The 19244-nt window shown below is 44.7% G+C and overlaps 1 protein-coding gene across 1 annotated transcript; it reads right to left on the bottom strand.

Annotated features, from left to right (window-relative positions):
* Positions 1-331: 331 nt before the first annotated feature.
* On the bottom strand, positions 332-17484 carry GEMIN8 (gem nuclear organelle associated protein 8). The gene is made up of 4 exons (XM_052663495.1): positions 17355-17484; positions 10472-10517; positions 9292-9724; positions 332-872 (listed from the first exon to the last, which is right to left on the bottom strand). Exons 2-4 carry the CDS (start codon positions 10481-10483, stop codon positions 613-615), a joined length of 705 nt encoding a protein of 234 aa, XP_052519455.1. The 5' UTR covers positions 10484-10517; positions 17355-17484; the 3' UTR covers positions 332-612.
* Between the last annotated feature and the right edge of the window lie 1760 nt (positions 17485-19244).

The following is a 19244-nucleotide window of genomic DNA, read 5'->3' as shown; positions in this document are numbered from 1 at the left end:
CTGGCCTGTTTTCATGAATAAAGTTTTATTGGCATGCGGCCATGCCCAGGCCTTTACTCACCATCTCTGGCTGTCTTTCTTCCTCCTGCAAGGGCAGAACTGAGGAGTTGGGACACGGACCATGCGGCCTGAAAGCCTGAACTAGGAACTCCGGTCCTTGACAGCACATGCACTCTGCTGAGCTCTGTGCTGCTGGGCCAGTAGGTTTGCATCCTTTGCAGCGTGGCTAGAGGACTTGGGGTGGGAGAGACATCTGAGCCCCTGAAAGCCTTCGCCTAGCTCAGCTGGGTTAAAGAAAGAAGAAAAGAGAAACGTAACGACTAGGCAGGATCTGCAAGTAAGAACTTTAATGAACTGGTCACTCTTATTAACATTCAAAACCAACGGGATGGATATGAAATTATCATTTTATGTCAAAAGAAAACCTCTCTCACAACAGGACGTGTTCTGCCCACTTCCAGGTGGCTGGCCTTATCACTGCCCCCAGGGGACTTGGGTGAATGTGCTCAGTTGTCGGCATTGAGCCCTCTTTCCCTGACAAAAGCCATGGGAGAGGGCAACCATGAAAGGCAACCAGAGGCAGAGGCAGGCAGGGGGCCCCCCGGGCAGGGCTCAGAACTTGAGCGGGATGACGGGCCAGTACTTGGGCTGTTTGCGATCGCAATGCTTGTCAAAGCTGAGCTGCATGGCCGTCTCCATAGCCTGGATCTTGGCGGCGCTGGCCCCGTACAGGCGCTGCATCTCAGCCTGGCGCCGTTCTCCAGGCCGCTCAGTTGGGGGCAGCGCAGAGCGGCCGCGCTTGTCGCAGTACAGGCCGTGGTCAGCATTCACATAGTCTTTCAGGCGCGCTGCGTCCAGCTGATGCTGCCGCCCTGGGAAGCAAGCAACATGTTCCATGAGCCGGGTCGTCTCAGCTGGCCCTCGCTTCCCTCTGCCTTCCCCTTCTAACTGTCAGGACACCTGGCCCTAACCCACTGGCTGGGAGCTTCTCAGGCTCTAAGGCATAACCCATGTGCAGTGATCACTATCTCCTTTAGGAAGTGCATCTCTCACTCACTCAGCACCCCAAACTATCCACGTTTAGCAATGGGCCTGAAAAACAAGAGGAGAAAAATGCAGCCCCTCGGGTCTCTCTGGGTCCACACGGCTGCCCACAAGCTGCCCCGTGAGGCGTAGCCAGTGGTACTCCCATGGGTTCAAACACTGGACCTGGCCAGCTGGGAAAGGAAACACTTCCTGCCAAGTCCAGGGCTGCAAGTAGTAGTAATTCCCACCACAAATGAGCTGGTGGGGGAAAAACAATCACCTCTGTGGAAGAGGTATGGGTTTGAGGTCATCTGGAAAAGGGTGAATGCTAGCAGCTAGAGAACTCGAGGATGAGAAACGATCCCCACACACCTCCTCAACACAAATCACACCACGTAAGGAAAGGTGAACGGGTTTCAAGGCTGGCCAAAGGTAGGAAAGGGCTGAGAAAGCATGCTTCTGCAGATGGCAGGAAGGCCTCTGTGCTGCCTGCAGCAGCCCACCAGCCACCTTCCTTCTGGATGGATGGGGCTTTCCCTTCACTCCAGGCCAGCTTAGGCTCAACTGCATGATGGTGGGTTATGTGCTCTCATCTCATCTAAATGGATTCTTGTAAAGCAACACATATTTACTCAGGTTATCCTCCCCTCTCTGTTTTTACCATAACAAGTCCTAGTAGTATAACTTTTATTCTTATGTAAACTAGAAACAACATAAAAATGTCAACAAAACCTAAGGTCAAATTTTAGTCAACTTACAGATTTTTGTTTTAAGTGACTGTCAAGAACAGAGAATGCACACCTTTGTAGCCACTGCTGCTACCAAGAGAAATGCTACTTCGTCTAGTCAAGGCTATGGTTTTTCCAGTGGTCATGTATGGATGTGAGAGTTGGACTGTGAAGAAAGCTGAGCACCGAAGAATTGATGCTTTTGAACTGTGGTGTTGGAGAAGACTCTTGAGAGTCCCTTGGACTGCAAGGAGATCCAACCAGTCCATTCTGAAGGAGATCAGCCCTGGGATTTCTTTGGAAGGAATGATGCTAAAGCTGAAACTCCAGTACTATGGCCACCTCATGCAAAGAGTTGACTCATTGGAAAAGACTCTGATGCTGGGAGGGATTGGGGGCAGGAGGAGAAGGGGACGACAGAGGATGAGATGGCTTGATGGCATCACGGACTCGATGGATGTTGAGTCTGAGTGAACTCCGGGAGTTGGTGATGGACAGGGAGGCCTGGCATGCTGCAATTCATGGGGTCGCAAAGAGTCAGACACGACTGAGCGACTGAACTGAACTGAAGGACTGAAGATGGTTGTAGGGAATAAAACAATGATATAAATCATTTTTTCCTTTGTTAAAAAAAATGAAAGTAGAATGAAAGCTCAGTATGGAAGGGAACACAAGAGTGAGCACATCGAGTGAATGGCGAGGTATTTATGTGCCTATGCTATTGATGTGGCTAGGTACAGACACTCACAAATCTCATTCATTTATAAATCACATTGTGGAGCTGGAGAGTTTTATAAGCTTGGAAACATTAAAAATGCATGTGGTCATTTCTGTCTTAGCATAACTGCAGCTTCTTTTTATATAAGGAGGTAGTATGTGGAAAATCCAAATGACTGTCAAGCAAAAGAAATACAATATAACTGTTACCTTATCCACACAAAAGATAGAAATGACCTAGTGTAAAAGGCAGAACTAAACCAAAATATTGGCCTGATGTGCAAATGAATGGGAGGTCGACAAGCATTTGTTTCTCATTTCTGGTCTTTCTGGCAAATCTGAAACTTCAGGATTTAAGATGTTCAATTCTCATTCGGGTATACAGGTGTTTCAGTTCTAACCCCCTCCACCCCCCACCACAGCCAGGGACTTCTCTTCTGAAGGCTTGGCATCTCCACCCAAGCCAGGGATAGCAGAGCCCCCATGCTGCCTGTGACAGCCTAGGACTTGTTAATAGTCCTCAGGCCCTGAGGAAACAGTTTCACATGGTCCCTCAGAGCTTGTGCACATGGACGGCAGCAGTTCCCAGACCATGGGCCTTTCACTCTCAAGCCTGTCCTAAGACTACCATCATTCTCACCAACAGGTTTAGTGACACAATAGATGTTGTTGAACTTCCTATTGAAATCAGTCTCTGAGTTTACAAATTTAAAAGAAAACTGGGACCTTTGCTGTCTTTAGTGTTGCTCTCTGCCATCAGAATATGTGAATTTAACCTTTCTACTTTTGCATCTTTATTTGTTTTCCTTGTAACTTACCATGCCTATTATCATGATGCTTCTTTCTGCTGCCCTTCTGACAAAAACTATCTCATGGACATTGTGCGTGCTAAGTTGCTGCACTCGTGTCTGATTCTTTGTGATCCTAGGGACTGTAACCCACCAGGCTCCTCTGTCCATGGGATTCTCCAGGCAAGAATACTGGAGTGGGTTGCCATTTCCTTCTCTGGGCGATCTTCCCGACCCAGGGATCAAACCCACGTCTCTTATGTCTCCAGCACTGGGAGGCGGATTCTTTACCACCAGTGTCACCTAGGAAGCCTGCACAGCGGGGAGTTGCCCTCCAACATAGATCAGAGAGACAGGAAGCAGGGCCCCCGGCACCAGCGGCCTACCTGTGGGAGTCCACCCTGGGGAGGGCACTATGGCCTTTACTCACCCCATCTCCCCAGCCCTGGGGGAGGCTGCAATGCCTGACCCAAAGCAGGTGGTCAGAAGTGGTTGTCAACAGAAAGCTCGGGCAAAGGCCATACATTATTCTTTGTAAACAACTGTCCCTTCCAGATGCTGTTGGAGAAAGATGACAACCCAGTGATAGAGAAACAGATGCTCACCTCTCAAAAGGCACTGGGCAGAGCCTCTCTCAGAGGGCCTCTGAATTTCCCTGGGGAGAGGCATTACTGAGTTGTAGTCTGATTTTGTTCCCTTACATTTGAGTTGCTTTACCTTTACTTACATACACACACCCAAGTTGTAACATCAGACTATTAATACAGACGTGAAACCTGGTCAGCTTAAAACCAAGCACGTTCAGACTGGCTGGACTGGAGGCTACAGGTGGCACATGAAAGTACTTTAGCGCACACTGACCCAGGGATCCTAGCCAATCTCAGGATTCAACACTCATTTGAGGGCATCGACTTATTTGGGTTCTATTTATTGCTTTCTCCGTCCCAGTGCAGGAACGGATTGTCAATCACTGGCCATTTTTCTTTCTGTCAAAACAAGGTGAGGGCTCAGCCAACCAGAGGGCTGGCAAGCAGAGGAGCTGAACATCAGACATAGCTGCCCTTGTCACACAGATGCCAGTCATTTCTCCCGAAAACAGCTGTGGGACTCAGTGTTACTAAGCACCTTTTTCGTGCAGGATATTGCCCAAGGCAACTTGCTTTAAAACAAATTGGAGTATCTTTGTTGATTCCACCTTTAACACAGGGTTGTAGCAGGGTAAACCGCCCACAAATTTCCAGCTACCCCAAACCTCAGAAGCTCAGGGACTTTGGGGATGTAACTACGGATTGAGATGATTCTGGATTAGGGTGGATCCCAAATCCAATGAGAGTATCCTTCTGAGAGACAGAACAGGGCACATACAGACACGGGGGAAACCATGGGAAAATGGCAGCAGAGACGGCACCCTTGTTGCCACAAGCCACTGAAAGCCAGGAGCTGCCAGGAGCTGGAGGAGGCAGGCTGTAGCACCTCTGGAGGTGTGGCGCTGGCGACACCTTGACTTTGTCCTTCTGGCCTCCAGAACTGTGAGAGAAGAAACTTCTGCAGTTTTAAATCACACAGTTTGTGTAATTTGTTACAACAGCACTAGGAAACTAACTCCAGGGTTAACATGCACATAGAGCTAAAGCAGGAAACACAGCATTAGACTATCAGGGAGAAACTCTACTGGACTCCATCTGGGTTCAGGCTATACAACCTTGATATTTTCACCCCAATCTACACATTCACATGATGCTACCAATGTAGACTGCAAGTCTATAAAGGAAAAAAAAACTATCATGGGAAGTGACTTGGACTTCAGAGACCCTGATATGGCAGGAAAACATTCAGTATTCCACAGATAATTAGCCCAAAGGCAGAACATTTTGGAGGACAAAGCATTAAGACAAATGAGTGTTAAAGAATGTGATTTCCCCCCATTTTTCTAGGATTAGCATGTCTGGTTATATTCTCTGCTGTGTTGCCAGGATTAATGACCTCAGCATAACTGAGCGAAAGCACAGACTTGATTTATATCACTAACGCCCTGTTTCTGGCTCGTCAGCAACACACCCAGAACACAGGTGCTTGCCAAGAGCTGGAGCTGTTTGTGATGGGTCTTCTCCCCTCCTCAGCCCGCACCCCTGACTCCATGACAAATGTCGCCCCCAGGTCCACGGGCAATCGCCATGTTTACTTTTAGAGTAAGAGCCTCATGCTCTACCAACTGAGCTAGCCAGGCAGCTTCCTTTCAGAATGAAAGTGCATTTCCAGCCCTCCCTTCCATTTTTCTACGGCCATTCACACGTGTCCTCTCACAGACTGGCTGATGCCCATCTCAACATCTGGACTAGACGAGACACACACACGGTGGAACTGTGCTCCACCAGCATGCTCCTACACTTGACGAAACCAGGATGGCTCACTAGACACCAGGCTGTACACTTCGCTACATCCTCCAGGTTTTCCAGAGAGGGTGGGCTGGGGTTCCAGCAGACTGACTGAAGGCTCACTAGGAAGCCGAGAGTCTACACCTTCCTGCTCGGGGAAGGCGGTGGGGAGTGGGTGTGGGTACCAAAGAGTGGAGCAGACGCGCCCATCACACGTATACGAACCACATCTGGGCCCTTCGGTAAGAACAGCGCTTTGAGTGCCGCACAGGCGTGCACTGACCCCTTTCTCTCATTGCACACGGATCCAGTACCTCAAAGCCAAGCGCACACTCCGTTTCTCCACAATCACCTGGTGGAACTCTTCTGACAGCTGAGCCCACTGGCTCTTCCCCTCACTTGCAAAGCTACCCATGACCTGCACCCCAGATAGCTCTTCTAGTATCCTTTTAAGCTTGATTTTTGTCTTCTCTTCCCACACCAGTTTATGCTCTTTGAGACAATGTCCCTGTTTGTGCCTGACATCTACCCCCAAAATGTCGGACTGGTTCTCGGTGAGACAACAGTGGTGTTTGTTTTGGGGGGCCTCCTTCTCTAAGTATTAGGATGAGGACCTCACAGTCTCAGTTCATTGTTATTTATGACTAAAAATGATGCCTTTATTAACCTAACAGTTATTTTTCCTAAGAAATACCTGACAACACAGTCCACCTTTTAAAACTTCACAACCATCTAATTTCCCTTAATATTACCAGTGAAGTTTTAAATAACAGAAATACCCATTAAGGAAACGTGATATAGAACCATCAAAAGCATGCCTGTTACCCCTGCACAAGAGGAGTTCTTTATTTATCCTAGTTAATTTTAAAAGAAATTTTATCATGGAAATATGTGAAATTAGAGATTCTCTAGAAGAACAGTAATCACAAACAAGAACATGCTGTCCATGGTAAAGGATTTTATCCCAAGAAAACATTAAATAAGACTCAGATGACACTAAACTGTAAAATGTACAAGTTCTTGTAGAGGTGAGTAATCCGGAAAAAGCTAAATCTTTCAAGTTTATCTACGTTTTCCCTTGCTAGTAATATTTGATACTATCTATGTTCTCTAAATGATTCATGTGCAGGGCTGGGTTTGCCCTGATTGAATAGTGTCTAGTGGCTCGAAGAGCAAAACAACTTCAACCAAGTATTCACACGACGCAGATCCCTCCTTTCTTTATTCAAGCATCTCCCAGCCGTGTGTGTAACTGAACCTCCGTGAGCATTTCTAGCAGAGGTAATGGATTGGAAAGCACTGTGGGCATTCCAATTACTTACATCTGAGTGCTATCATTCATGACTGCTCCGAGGAACACATATTGATCCTGTACACCACTGAAAGAGCTGGTGGAAATACCTGGCGCTGGTGAAGCCATGCCTGTTATTTCTGGAGGGGCAGCATCAGGCCCCGGCAGTTGCTTCTCAGAAGATCATGTCTTTCGTGAGAAGATTCGATTCTGACACCAAAGCCTGTTCTCACCCTCGCCAGACAACTCTCATGTCTCCCAGGGACCTGACAATGCTTCCATCGCAGATGCTCTTGTCTCCTACGCTCACTCAGAAACTTCTAACTCCTCACTTGGGTACAGATGATATTTCAGGTTTATTTAAAATTAGCAGGTCATTCAAAATGGCCTTTTAGATGGCTGGGGTTTGCTCCCATCCTTAATTACAACTTCTGTCACAAAAGTAGCGCTCTTTCTGGCAGGAAAAACATCATCTTCTGCCTTGGGTAAGGACAAGAGAAATAAGCACTGGCTTCCTCATATTTTCTTTTCCAAAAGCCTGTAACAGCATTCCAAACACAAGTAGACATGCTCCAATGACGACCCTCCCTCATCCGTTTATATGCTTTTTAATTAGACCCATGGTTATTTCCAATGTATTTCGAAAAAAGGTAAAATTTATTTCTGAAGATCATGGAAAGACATGTATTCTGTGTGTAATAGAAAGTAGTTTTAAAAAGATTTGTTTGGATGTACTTTCTGATATGCAAAAAAGAAGCCAACAGTTTAATCAAAAGAAGGGAAGTAAAACAACTGAATGAGTCGTTTAGTGAGAACCACAGGCAGATACTAAAGGCCACGAGGCTTTACACACACTGCTCAGTTCCTTGCACTTAGGGGGCATCAAGAAATGCTCACCCATCATTAGGAACATACAGATCAATCAAGATGTAAACGAAAATCACACATCCCCAGGTTTCTATGCCTCTGTTTACTAGAAAATTCTAAGTAAAATATATATGATTAGAATGCAATAAAAACAATATTGAGACTGCCTACTGGTTGTAATGGGCTTCCCTGCTGGTTCAGACGGTAAAGTATCAGCATACAATGCAGGAGACCTGGGTTCGATCCCTAGGTGGGGAAGAACCCCTGGAGGAGGGCATGGCAACCCACTCCAGTATTCTTGCCTGGAGAATCCCCACGGACAGAGGTGCCTGGGAGGCTACAGTCCATGGGGTCGCAGAGAGTCTGACACAAGTGAGTGACAAAGCACACACACTGGTTGTAATAGGGAGAAAAGTATTTGCATGTCTGTTAGAGACACTTACAATGTAAATGGGCTGGTGACTCTTAATAGTAAGGAAAGTACAAAGAACAACCTTAGTTTTTTGTGGCAAGTTACTAAGCAATTAAGAAAGTTCCTACTTTCTGACTGATTATCACAATTCTCTAACCCTAGGGACAGACAGCCACAGTGAAGGATCAAACAAGAGAGGGTAAGTACCAGGCATTTTGTTGCCCTGTTTAGGTTCTCACTGGTCTCCATTTTGAAGGGAGCTTGAGATTTAAGACTTGGTGGCTTTGCAGCACCAGGGCAGTCTCTCAGTTGTGTACCAGTGAACTGGCAACAGTACTTTAGGAACCGAATGGTCTCAGGGACAAAATCTATTTCCTAAGCTTGTGCCAGATGAATAAGCACAGAGACTGGACAGACCTTGGTTTGAATCCTAATAGCAAATTACTAGTTGGTCTCATAGAACAAGTCCAGAAACCTCCTGAGGTTTCACATGTGAGAAAAGTCCAGTTTCCTCATGTGTGAAAAGGGCTTAAAGCCCTGAAGGACTGTTGTGTAGGTTAGGGAATGCACACATACACACACGCATGCAAATACTCCAGTGTACTGCCTAAAATTCAGCGATAGAGGTACTGTTAGGATCAGTTTTGTTCTGGAATTTAAAAAGGGCTTCCCCATTGGCTCAGTGGTAAAGAATCTCCCTGCTGACCCAGAAGATACCTGAGATGCAGGTTTGATCCCTGGGTGGGGAAGATCCCCTGGAGAATGGCATGGCAACCCACTCCAGTGTTCTTGCCTGCAGAATCCCATGGACAGAGGAGCCTGGCGGGCTACAGTCCATAGGGTTGTAGAGTCGGACACGACTGAGCCAGCCACTAAACAACCACCACCACTACATAAGAACTAAAAAAAAAAAAAAAGTCCTATATTGAAACAACTGTGGAAAACTAATGTAAGTGAGGTACCACATCACAAGAGCTTGTTCCAGGCTTAGGACTGGGTTTGATTATTACCTGGACCCAAGTAAGGGGTTAGAAGTTTGTACGTGAGGGCAGGAAGACAGGCCCGAGATGGGGTGGGCTGTACTTACGGAGCTCCTCCCGGTGCCGCTCGGTCTCCGCGAAGTACTGGCGCAGCTCATCCGTGATCACCATGTTGCTCAGGTCGCACACTATGCCGCAGTCGTCGGACTCGCTCTCGTTGTCCTCTGCGAACTTGGCTGGCTTTTCTGTGCTGCGTCGTCGTGGTCCCGGCTTGCCAGGGCGTGAACGCCTGCGGCAGGCATCCCCGGAGGCCGAGGGAGACTTGGAGCAGAACTGAGGACTTGTGCCACCCTTGGCGGCAGCGCTCTGGGTGAGGTCAGTGGCTGGGTAGTACCACGGGGAAGTGAGGACTGATTCCACCGCCTTCCGATAGGCACTCTGGTGGCTGCGCATCCATGCCATGGCTTGATGGTAATGCTGCCAGTACCTTGCATAAACTGGATGAGAGGACCAAGACTCGGGAGCTTGTGTGGATTCCGGCTACAAAACACAGAGACTGCAGGCTAGACACCACACGGGTTCAGCCTCAAAAGAAACCTTCAAACAGTCAATCAACTAACCTTTTTACTGTGTATCTACTAAATACCTCCTCCTCATTAGGATGCCTGGGGGCCAAAGAGGATATAAGACAGGTCCACGCCCATGAGTGCACACTTGTTTTGAAGTACTCGCACATGAGGTAGGCACTGAACAGTGAGATGGCAGCCCATGATAAACTAGCTGCTGCTGCTAAGTCACTTCAGTCGTGTCCGACTCTGTGCGACCCCATAGATGGCAGCCCACCCGGCTCCTCTGTCCCTGGGATTCTCCAGGCAAGAACACTGGAGTGGGTTGCCATTTCCTTCTCCCTGATAAAACTAGGGACAGAGGCTAATAGTAATCATTTTTAGATGACACGCAGGGAGCAATGAGGAGCCACTGCCTATCATCCTGGACCTTTCAACCTGCTGCAATGAAGTGACCGATTCCAAGTTAGAAATGCCTGCCGAGAAGCGTGGGGATTACTGAGGATGATGTCTTCTGGTTCCTCCCTCTCTGGCCCCTAAACACCTGCGGGCCCTCAGTGCCTGGGACAGAAGCTGACTAGCTGCACACCCCATGGTGCTTTACTTATAGCTTTCTGATGCATCCCTTTGCTCTACTCCATCATGCAATGAGACACTAAGACTTTTAAAGTGAAAATGTACCTTTTTTTTTCCTCTCATGAGTTAAAAAGAAAAATCTTACCTTTGCCTCCATCTCTGACTGTGAAAGTCCAAACTGAGCCCCGAAACTAGAAAAGAACAAGTCCAGGGCAGACATCGGGTCAGTCCAGTGGTGTGAGGTTTTTGGCCATTTCCCCAATACCTATCTCTTGCAATTTACTGATATGGCAGGAAACACCTCAAGGTAAAGTTTAATTTGCAGCTGCACCCTTTACAACTTATTTAAAACAGACTTAAATTTTACCCCTCCTGTTCAAGGGTTCAGAGATGCTCAAAGCGCCAGCATATACCAGAATGTACCTAAGAAAAAAGTTAAACAAAAGCAATAGCCTAAAACGCACAAGAATTTAAGCATCTATGAGATGAAACCCCTAACACAACATGATGCTGAGCAAACAGGTACTTGGGTTTTGAAACTCTGGAAATCAGATACTGAAGGAGTCTTATTTCTCCTACTTCACTTAATTATAGGGTAGAATTTGAAAATCTCCAAGCCTTAAGAAATATCGACTTATTCTGTAACCTCCATCAGATGTTTTACTATGGTTAATGTGGAAAACTGATAAGTTAAATCGACCACATCTTTTAAGATTTAGCCAGAGAGATGTTACGGGGAGGGAGGTGGGACGGGGGTTCATGTTTGGGAACGGATGTACACCCGTGGTGGATTCATGTCAATGTATGGCAAAACCAATACAGTATTGTAAAGTAAAATAAAGTAAAAATAAAAATTTAATTAAAAAAAAAAATAAATAAATAATAAAAATAACCTCAAGTCAGATCCAAAAAAAAAAAAAGATTTAGCCTAAAGAGAATGATTCACATTCTTTTTAAATATAATAAGCTTTCAAATAGAGTATTTCCAAGAGGACTGACATGGTCTTCTGTAAATTTATCTTAAACACAGCCCACACTTCTTGTTACCTGTTCTAAATTCACACACACATAGTAAATGTAAACTGGGGGAAAGTGAACAAATGCAGTGAAAATACAAGTGTAAACTAATGTTCACATTAGTTTGAAACTAAAATGGCTTGAAACATAAGCAAGTATCTGAAAGTGTGGCTAACTGCTATGTGCTTTATAGGCTACTGAAGAAATATATATAAAAACAATCAATACAATTAAGGAGCTAACCACCTATAGAGGTAAAACGAACACAAGAGCAATTATAGTAGGAATCAGTGTATATTAATCCTTGAGTGCTAAAGGGTACGGTGCAGCCTTTAAGTGGCTGATTCCCTCCTGTCAGGTTTTCTATCTCCACCACTGAAATCTGAACAGTTTTCTAAGTGCCTGAAGCACATAATGACATTAAAGTGAACTTCATGTGATTCTTAATCAAATTTGTTTCAGAGAATAACAATTAGCATAGGAATTAAATTAGAAAAGCCTAGGAGACATCTATGCATCTTGGGGAAATTAATAAAGAGTTTTGAATCCCGACTTCTACACCTTAGAAAATATATACTGCAGCCTACCAGGCTCCTCCGTCCATGGGATTTGCCAGGCAAGAGTACTGGAGTGGGGTGCCATCGCTTTCTCTGTACTTAAAACCAGATCAATGTAAATATTAATGATCTCTAACTGGGAGATCTGACAGCTTCCAATATGTAATAAACATTACTGTGATTGAACACTACTGCAGATCCTGGCAACCCTGTTTTTATTTATAATTGGGAAAGTCCAGTCTAGCTTTAGAAACAGTAGCACTAATATTCTGCAAATACACAAAATGGCTTATGAGAGGCTCCCCTCTGCAGAGCGAGAAGTCAGGCAAATGCGTGACACAGTAGACAACTGTTTACGAGGTTCGAGTGTAATTCATCACGTTTGCCAGGCAGTTCAAATGTCAATGGCTGTGATTAAAAAGGGATGGGAGTGCTACTTTGAGGAGTGGTTACTTATGTATGCATTTGATTCAACAAATAATTTGACAGAAGGACTGCCATGTTCCACTGCCTCAGAAATCATGAAAGGCACTCTGAGCACTTTGGCAAGAAAGCAGCCAGGACAAGGCATTGGGATGAAGAAAGCCAGTTCCTGCACTTGGATCAGAAGTCACTCAGACTCAGCCCTGGGTGCCGACTATCTATAAAGCATTATTAATTCATCTGCCGAGAGGTTGGCCTCTTTTAAGACCCAGGCCATGAAGGAAAGATGAATTTACATCCATCATGGAATACAGGCAACTTTGTCGATTTTACTAATTATGCTTTCCTCATTGTCTGGCCACTGGGACACTTATAGTCAAATCTGCTGCCATCTTCCAGCAGGTTTAGAGTCCTCAGGCTCTACGTTCAATATGCTGCTCATTCTGTCCTTGGCTCTATTATTTTCCCTCCTCATATCCCAAAACCTATGTGTCATATGCTTTTACATTTTAAGTATCTTTAAGGTTCTTAAAATCCTATAGATACTCAATTTAAAAAGAGTATCGATTATATGTGGAATCTAAAAAAAAAAAAAATACAACTTATATACAAAACAGAAAGAGACCCACACAAGCTTATGGTTATCAAAGGGGAAATGAGGGGAGGGATAAATTACAAGTTTGGGATTAACATATACACACTACTATATATAAAACAGATAACCAACATGGACTTACGGTATAGCACAGGGAACTCTACTCAATATTTTGTAATAACCTATAAAGGGAATGAATCTGAAGAAGAATATATGACTGAATCACTTTGCTGTATAGCTGAAAGTAACACAACACTGTAAATCAACTATACTTCAATAAAAATAATAAATAAAAAAGTTTTCTTTAGGTTGAAAATATAGTTCCTGAGAATGAATGACAAATTAATCAATTATCTCTCTCAAATCAAATATGATAAAGTATAGAAAAACATTTCTAAAGAAAGAGTAGCTTGCAGAGACCTTTATAATTATTGTTAGCTGGCTATTTCCAGTATTACTCTTGGTATTTTATACCAGCAAATTTTTTTCTCTAAAGGGCCAAATACTCTGGGCCTGTGGGCCACATATCCTGCTACATAGCCTTCCTCTTTTTTTTTAAATTGAAAAGACCACCCAGTAAAAATGTAAACAGCATTCTTAGTCATGGGCCATCACTTGCCCATTTCTCCCTAATGTTAATCCATTATGATGCTGTAGAGACCCTGCCCTCAGCATGCTGAGCACCCTACCTGTTTCTTGCTTTGCACTTAGAAATCAGTGGAAGAACTGAGATTCTCACACAGCTCAGAAGTTATCAGGCTCAGAATAAGACCAGTGCAAACAAGAAAACTGATTATGACCAATAGCAATCATGGTGACCAGTTCCTAATACTGGGGACAAAAGAATCCTGTCTGTGACTAAATAAGCAAATCAGACTATTTCTTAAAGAGCTACATAGACCTTAAAGACTTAATTAAGAACAAAACAAAACAAAATTCTAACTCCTGGAAAACAGGATCAATCAACAGGGCTCAGAAAGCATATGCTGATTTCTGCTGGAGATCCTACAAGCTGCCTGGGCCTAGCAGGAACCCAACAAGGGACAGGAAGCAGGAGAGAGTTTCAAGTGTCTATTCCCTGGAAGAAGGAACCCATATCCTTCCCAGCTGACTGCATTTGTCGGCACCCAAAGGAAGGTGAGAACCTCCTTGAGGAATGGGCCCTGTTAACATTTTAAAACTGGTATTCTTTCCACACAGAGAGCTTTAGGACCTAATAAAACTGCAGGGGCTTCTGAAAAGCCAACATTAAAAGAATTCTTGACACTACTGCAGTACTTTCACACATTACTACCATCGCAAAGAAAAGAAAGCTTATGGGAACAGCAGATGGGAGATGCCCTTTCAGTGATCTTTAATTCGATCTTTCCTTCCCCACCTTCCCAGGAGCGTCTTGTACTCTTTTATGGCGCCTGGCTTCGTGGACTGCGTGGTAACTCTTCTCCAACTGGGAAGTGGAGCTGATAGGAGAGGGTTGATGTCAGGGGAGGCTGGGACCCACAGCCCTACCAACTGGGCAGCCCTCCCCAGGGAGGACAATGGCACAATAGTCACTGCCCAGCTGAGCCCAGGCGAGCACAGAGACCCAATTCATTGTCTGTCCTCAGCCAACAGAGGAGGAAGGAAAAAAACAGCACTGAGGTCATTCACGAAACACTGCAGAGGCCCACAGGCAAAAGACAGTGCCTCTGAGTCTTGAATGATACATTTTCCCATATAGCCCTTCTTAAAAAATGCACTCATTCTTCAATGACTCGGCTTATCCTGAGAGATACATTTAAAAATGCCTAACTATACGCGAACAACAACAGACAAGAGCTTTGTGATTTTCAATGAATAAAACGTGACTATTTCCATTGAGTCCTTGAAAATTTCCACCAAGTGGTTGCAAATTTCCAACTATAAGCAATGTGGCTTTGTTGAGAGGTAGTCACACTGTATACAATCTTTTAACTGCCTATTTAGATTCTTATAAATATAGGGTCTAGGACACATCATAGCAACCAGATAGATGAAACACAAATTCCCTTTGAAACGATAATGGATATTCTGTAACTGGATTTTCCTCTCTATCCTGCTTTCCCACTAGAATTCTGAAAATTGAATACATGAAGACTCCTCTACTTTGTGAGTTTTGCAAAGAAACACATTCAGTTTTGGGCATTAAATTAGTTATGCAAGTTTCCTATAAGGCTCTCACTAATTTGGTTCTTGAGGCAACCATAGAATTTGGGGGATCTAATTAGGCCTTCAGTATACATTGTTTCAAGGTTGAAAACACCAGGTCTGCTGGAGACTGCTCAAAATGAATGACTGCATGGTAGAGAAATCTGAATTACAGACAGAGTCACATGCAGTTCTATGGAATCTCTGGATATGGGTAGTAACCCTATCAAAGATGTCTCCCAATAACACACTTGCTGGTAGCAACTTCCTCAACTAATATAAATGAGAAAAGGAGGTTTTTTTGGGAGCAGAGCTTCTCGTTGTCACCCCTAGCTACAATCTGAGGCTGGCAAATTCATCTGGCTTGCTGCCCTCAGAGGCTCCCTCCTGCGGCTTGGCATGGTCCCTGCTCAGTGATTTGGACATCAGAGATGGCTCAAGTCTGAAAGGCCTTTTCCCACCCTCAGCAGGCCAAGCTCCATTTCTGCCAGGAAGAGGCCTCCTACAAGCCCAGGAGCTGGGGTTCAGAAGGCCTGCCCCTCTTTGCCTCTAACAGTTCAAACTGATGGGTGAAGGAGCCCCAAACCTGAGTTTGATTTCCTTTTCATTGCCTCCATTCCAAACCCCAGTTTACTCTTCTGGTTGTTGCAAAAAGAAGCAATATCACAAAGAAGGCACAGGTGAGGAAGCAGGAAGGCTGAAAGGATAGTTAACAATTCTTCTATTTCATACAAATCCTATTGCACCCACTGAATGGCACTGTTTCATTTGTCAGCAAGGGTGAGGGATTTGTGAATGTATTTATTCCCAAGTTCACCAATCCCCATGTCACTAACTCACCAAATTCCCTGTGTGAAATAGGAGGACACCCCCAAGCAAAATTAACTCCTGACTCAAGAACACAACAGGTAATGGGAAATTAACCAAAAAGGCTCTAACCATGACTAGTTATTTGGAACCAGTCACTTGGAAATAGTTACTTGGAATGAAGTTCCAAGAGTTCAGCATCTATTTTGTGAATTCTCCAACCTCTACTCTATGCTTGTTTGTTCAATTTTTCTTCCTATCCTTCTTATCTCACCCTATCCTTAAATGTTGCACCCTAAAAAACAAAATACTCCTTTGCCATCTATAAAACTTTTAGAATGAAAACTCTCTCTGGAGCTTTAGTTTATATACTTGCCTAGCACAGCAACGAATAATCAGAGATCTGTACGCCTGTGAACTTGCCTTCAGTTCTGCCAACCCAGAGTTACTAGCTAACGGTCTTTGAAAAGATATGATTTTTGTTCACAATGCCACCCCAAAGGGACTGTTACTCCTATAAACTATATTAATATAAACTGTACTTGTAAAGGTTACACCCACTCCACAATTCATGGGAACTCTCAAAGTAATGCCAGAAATGTGATTTGTGTTACTATTAATCTTCAGTCTAGACTTTCAAGTAATGTTCTGACTTAAAGTGAAAAACAGCTGAATACAGAACCTAGCTTGTGAAACAACTTTAAAAATCATTCCTGAAAAAAAAATTGTTCAGAATCATCTGGTCTATACTAAGGAACTCTCAAGATTTCAGAGCTAAAAGATACTTCGTTGGCCACTGGTTTGACTTCACTTAATTACTGAGGAAGAAAAGAGGGAAAAGACCTTTTCCACCTCCACAGGTAAGGAGCAGGGAAGACTGTAGGTGACAAATATTCTCCAGATAACTTCCATCAAAACCTCAGATCTCCCATAGAGGTCAACATGCGAGGGAAAAGAGAAAACCCCAATTTTGGGGTAGACGGGCCAATATCATAGACATCCTTCTAAGAATGAGGCTGACCTGGGCTATCTTCTGTTCCGATACTGCGCTGAGTGGGTAAAGCGAGTTCACCGTTCAGACCTAGCTTAAAGTGTTACCTGGAACACCGGAATCGCACGGGGGCGCTTTCATAAAAATAATCGATACCTGGGCCCCACTTCGAGAGATTTGAACTTATCTGGTCTGGGATGGAGGCTAGGGCATTTTAAAGCAAGCCAGTGATTCTGATGCACGGCAGAGCTGAGAGGCTCTGGAACCCGTCCCCTCACAATTCACCACCAATGATTTGGGGGGTCTCATGGGCCTCTGGCCCACCTATTCCCGCGGGACGGTGATAAATACGACAATGTGACTGACAAGCTCTAAGCTCTCCTGGCCTCTGAGGAAGTCAGGCTCAGGGAACTCCAGGCTCTTCCTTCACTCCCCAAATGAAACCCAACCGTCCCCAGAGGGGACGCGTCACCTCGAAGGCTCGTAGCTTGCGAATCCTGGGCGGTGGGCGAGCTGGGACCTATTTCCGATTGGAAACCGGCTGAAACTAGCGCGAGGCGCTTGCGGGGGTGACTAGAAGAAGGTTTCCGGCGCGGATCACGTGGCTGCGACGCGCCGGAACTCCCGCCTTCCCCGCGGTGACGTCACATGAGCGCCACGTTCCGCACCACGCAAGGGGCGTGGCGCGGAATGGGGCTCCGCCAGCAGGGGGACGGCCGTTATAGTGACCGGATCGCGGCACTCGGGTGGGATCCGGCAGTGGGCGGGGTGTGCTCGTTTCTGCGCGGGTGCCGTATCCACAACAGTTTCTTGGCATTTAACTCTTTGCTCTTCTCTCAACGTTCTCACCTTCGTTCCCTTGTGTTTAGTTAGCCTTTTCCTTTTTTTTTTTTAAACGGAGCGTGGTTGCGGCCCAGAGGAAACACCCTGACTTTGAAATAGTCATACAGAGATGCGTTTGAGTCCGATTCTAGCCTGCCTAAGCCTCGGGTTCTCGTCCCGAAAAAGTGACTAATACCAGTGCACAGTGCCTGGTATATGATAGCAGACAAACATTAGTGCCTATTAATTAGCATTTTTTATCATCACAATAATTAGCAATATCTCTGCTGTTAGGGTCTCAAAGGATCAATAATAAGCATAAATCACTGGAAATCTAAGTGACATACCTTCCCAGGGTAGTTTGGCAAAATGCAGCAAGAATAGAGAGGGGGCATATATTTATACTAGAATGTTCACTTCTGAGAATTTATCCTAAAGAAAAACACACATAAACCGGATGCTCATTGCAGAATTATTTCAAAAACCGGAGATTGGAAACAAATACCTAATAAGAGTAGAGAGCTAGTTCAATTAGGCTTTATCAATGGTGTGAACGTTATTACCATGTTGTTATTATACTCTAGAAGAATCAAATACTGTGGAAGAAAAGTAAATCTGTATGGATGCCCACTATGATCAGGTATTATTCCATATCTGCAGTCCACCACAGCCATTTGCCCTGTGTGGCTGTTGAGAGCTTGAGATGTAGTCTGTATTGAGGTGGGCTTTAAGGGTAAATTACACAGTAGCTATTGCAGAATTCGTTTGAGAAAAAGAATGGAAGATATCTCACTTTGAAATAGTGACAACATGTTAGGGAAGGACCGTTTAGGTTAAATAAGACAATTTAATTTCACCTTTATCTTTTTACTTTATTAATGTGGCTACTAGAACATTCAGCATTCTATATGGGGCGTGCAAGACATATTGCATGCATATTGCATATTACATATGTCTATGGGACAGTGTTAATCCATTTACTGGATATATGATGGTAAACAAGACAGTTTTTTACCTCAAATTTTGAACACTCTGTTGAGTAGAGCACAGACAATAAATAACATCATTGTACACAGTGGTAAGTTCTGTGCAGAAAACATAGCTGGGTAAGGGCCAGAAAGTGTGTTTATATTGAGGGTGGTTATTTTAGACAAGATTTGTTCTCCAGAAGTTGGATGTGGGAGGAATTAAGATATCTAAGGATAGAAGGGTGGGGAGAGAATAGGGATGTGGTGTCTTCTGGGAAAAGCCAGGTATGGATTGAGTCTGATAAATCAATTAGGTCCTGGTGGAATCTCTACTGGAGGGAAGAAACCACATCAGGGGAGGAAGGAAAGAGAGAAGGGAAGGTACCAGGGAGAAAGAGCTCAGGGGGCCCACATCGGAAAAGCACAACAAAGCAGACCTGGAGTGGGTATGTTTCAGGTCGTGTAGTTACTGGAGTTCTATGACTTATATACAATAGTACTGTCAGTATGTGTATATACACACTCATATATATTCTCTCTGTCTGGATGTAAGGTGTTCAGAATTGTAAGGG

This window comes from Budorcas taxicolor, chromosome X (genome assembly GCF_023091745.1).
Source record: "Budorcas taxicolor isolate Tak-1 chromosome X, Takin1.1, whole genome shotgun sequence".
In the NCBI taxonomy this organism is placed as follows: domain Eukaryota; kingdom Metazoa; phylum Chordata; class Mammalia; order Artiodactyla; family Bovidae; genus Budorcas; species Budorcas taxicolor.
The sequence above is the reverse complement of the archived record's forward strand: the minus strand, read 5'-3'. Positions and strand labels throughout refer to the sequence as shown.

Coding starts and splice junctions, on each gene's coding strand:
- GEMIN8 (XM_052663495.1), bottom strand. Junction 873..9,291: donor GCGGCACCGGGAGGAGCTCC/GTAAGTACAGCC, acceptor CTTGCTTCCCAG/GGCGGCAGCATCAGCTGGAC.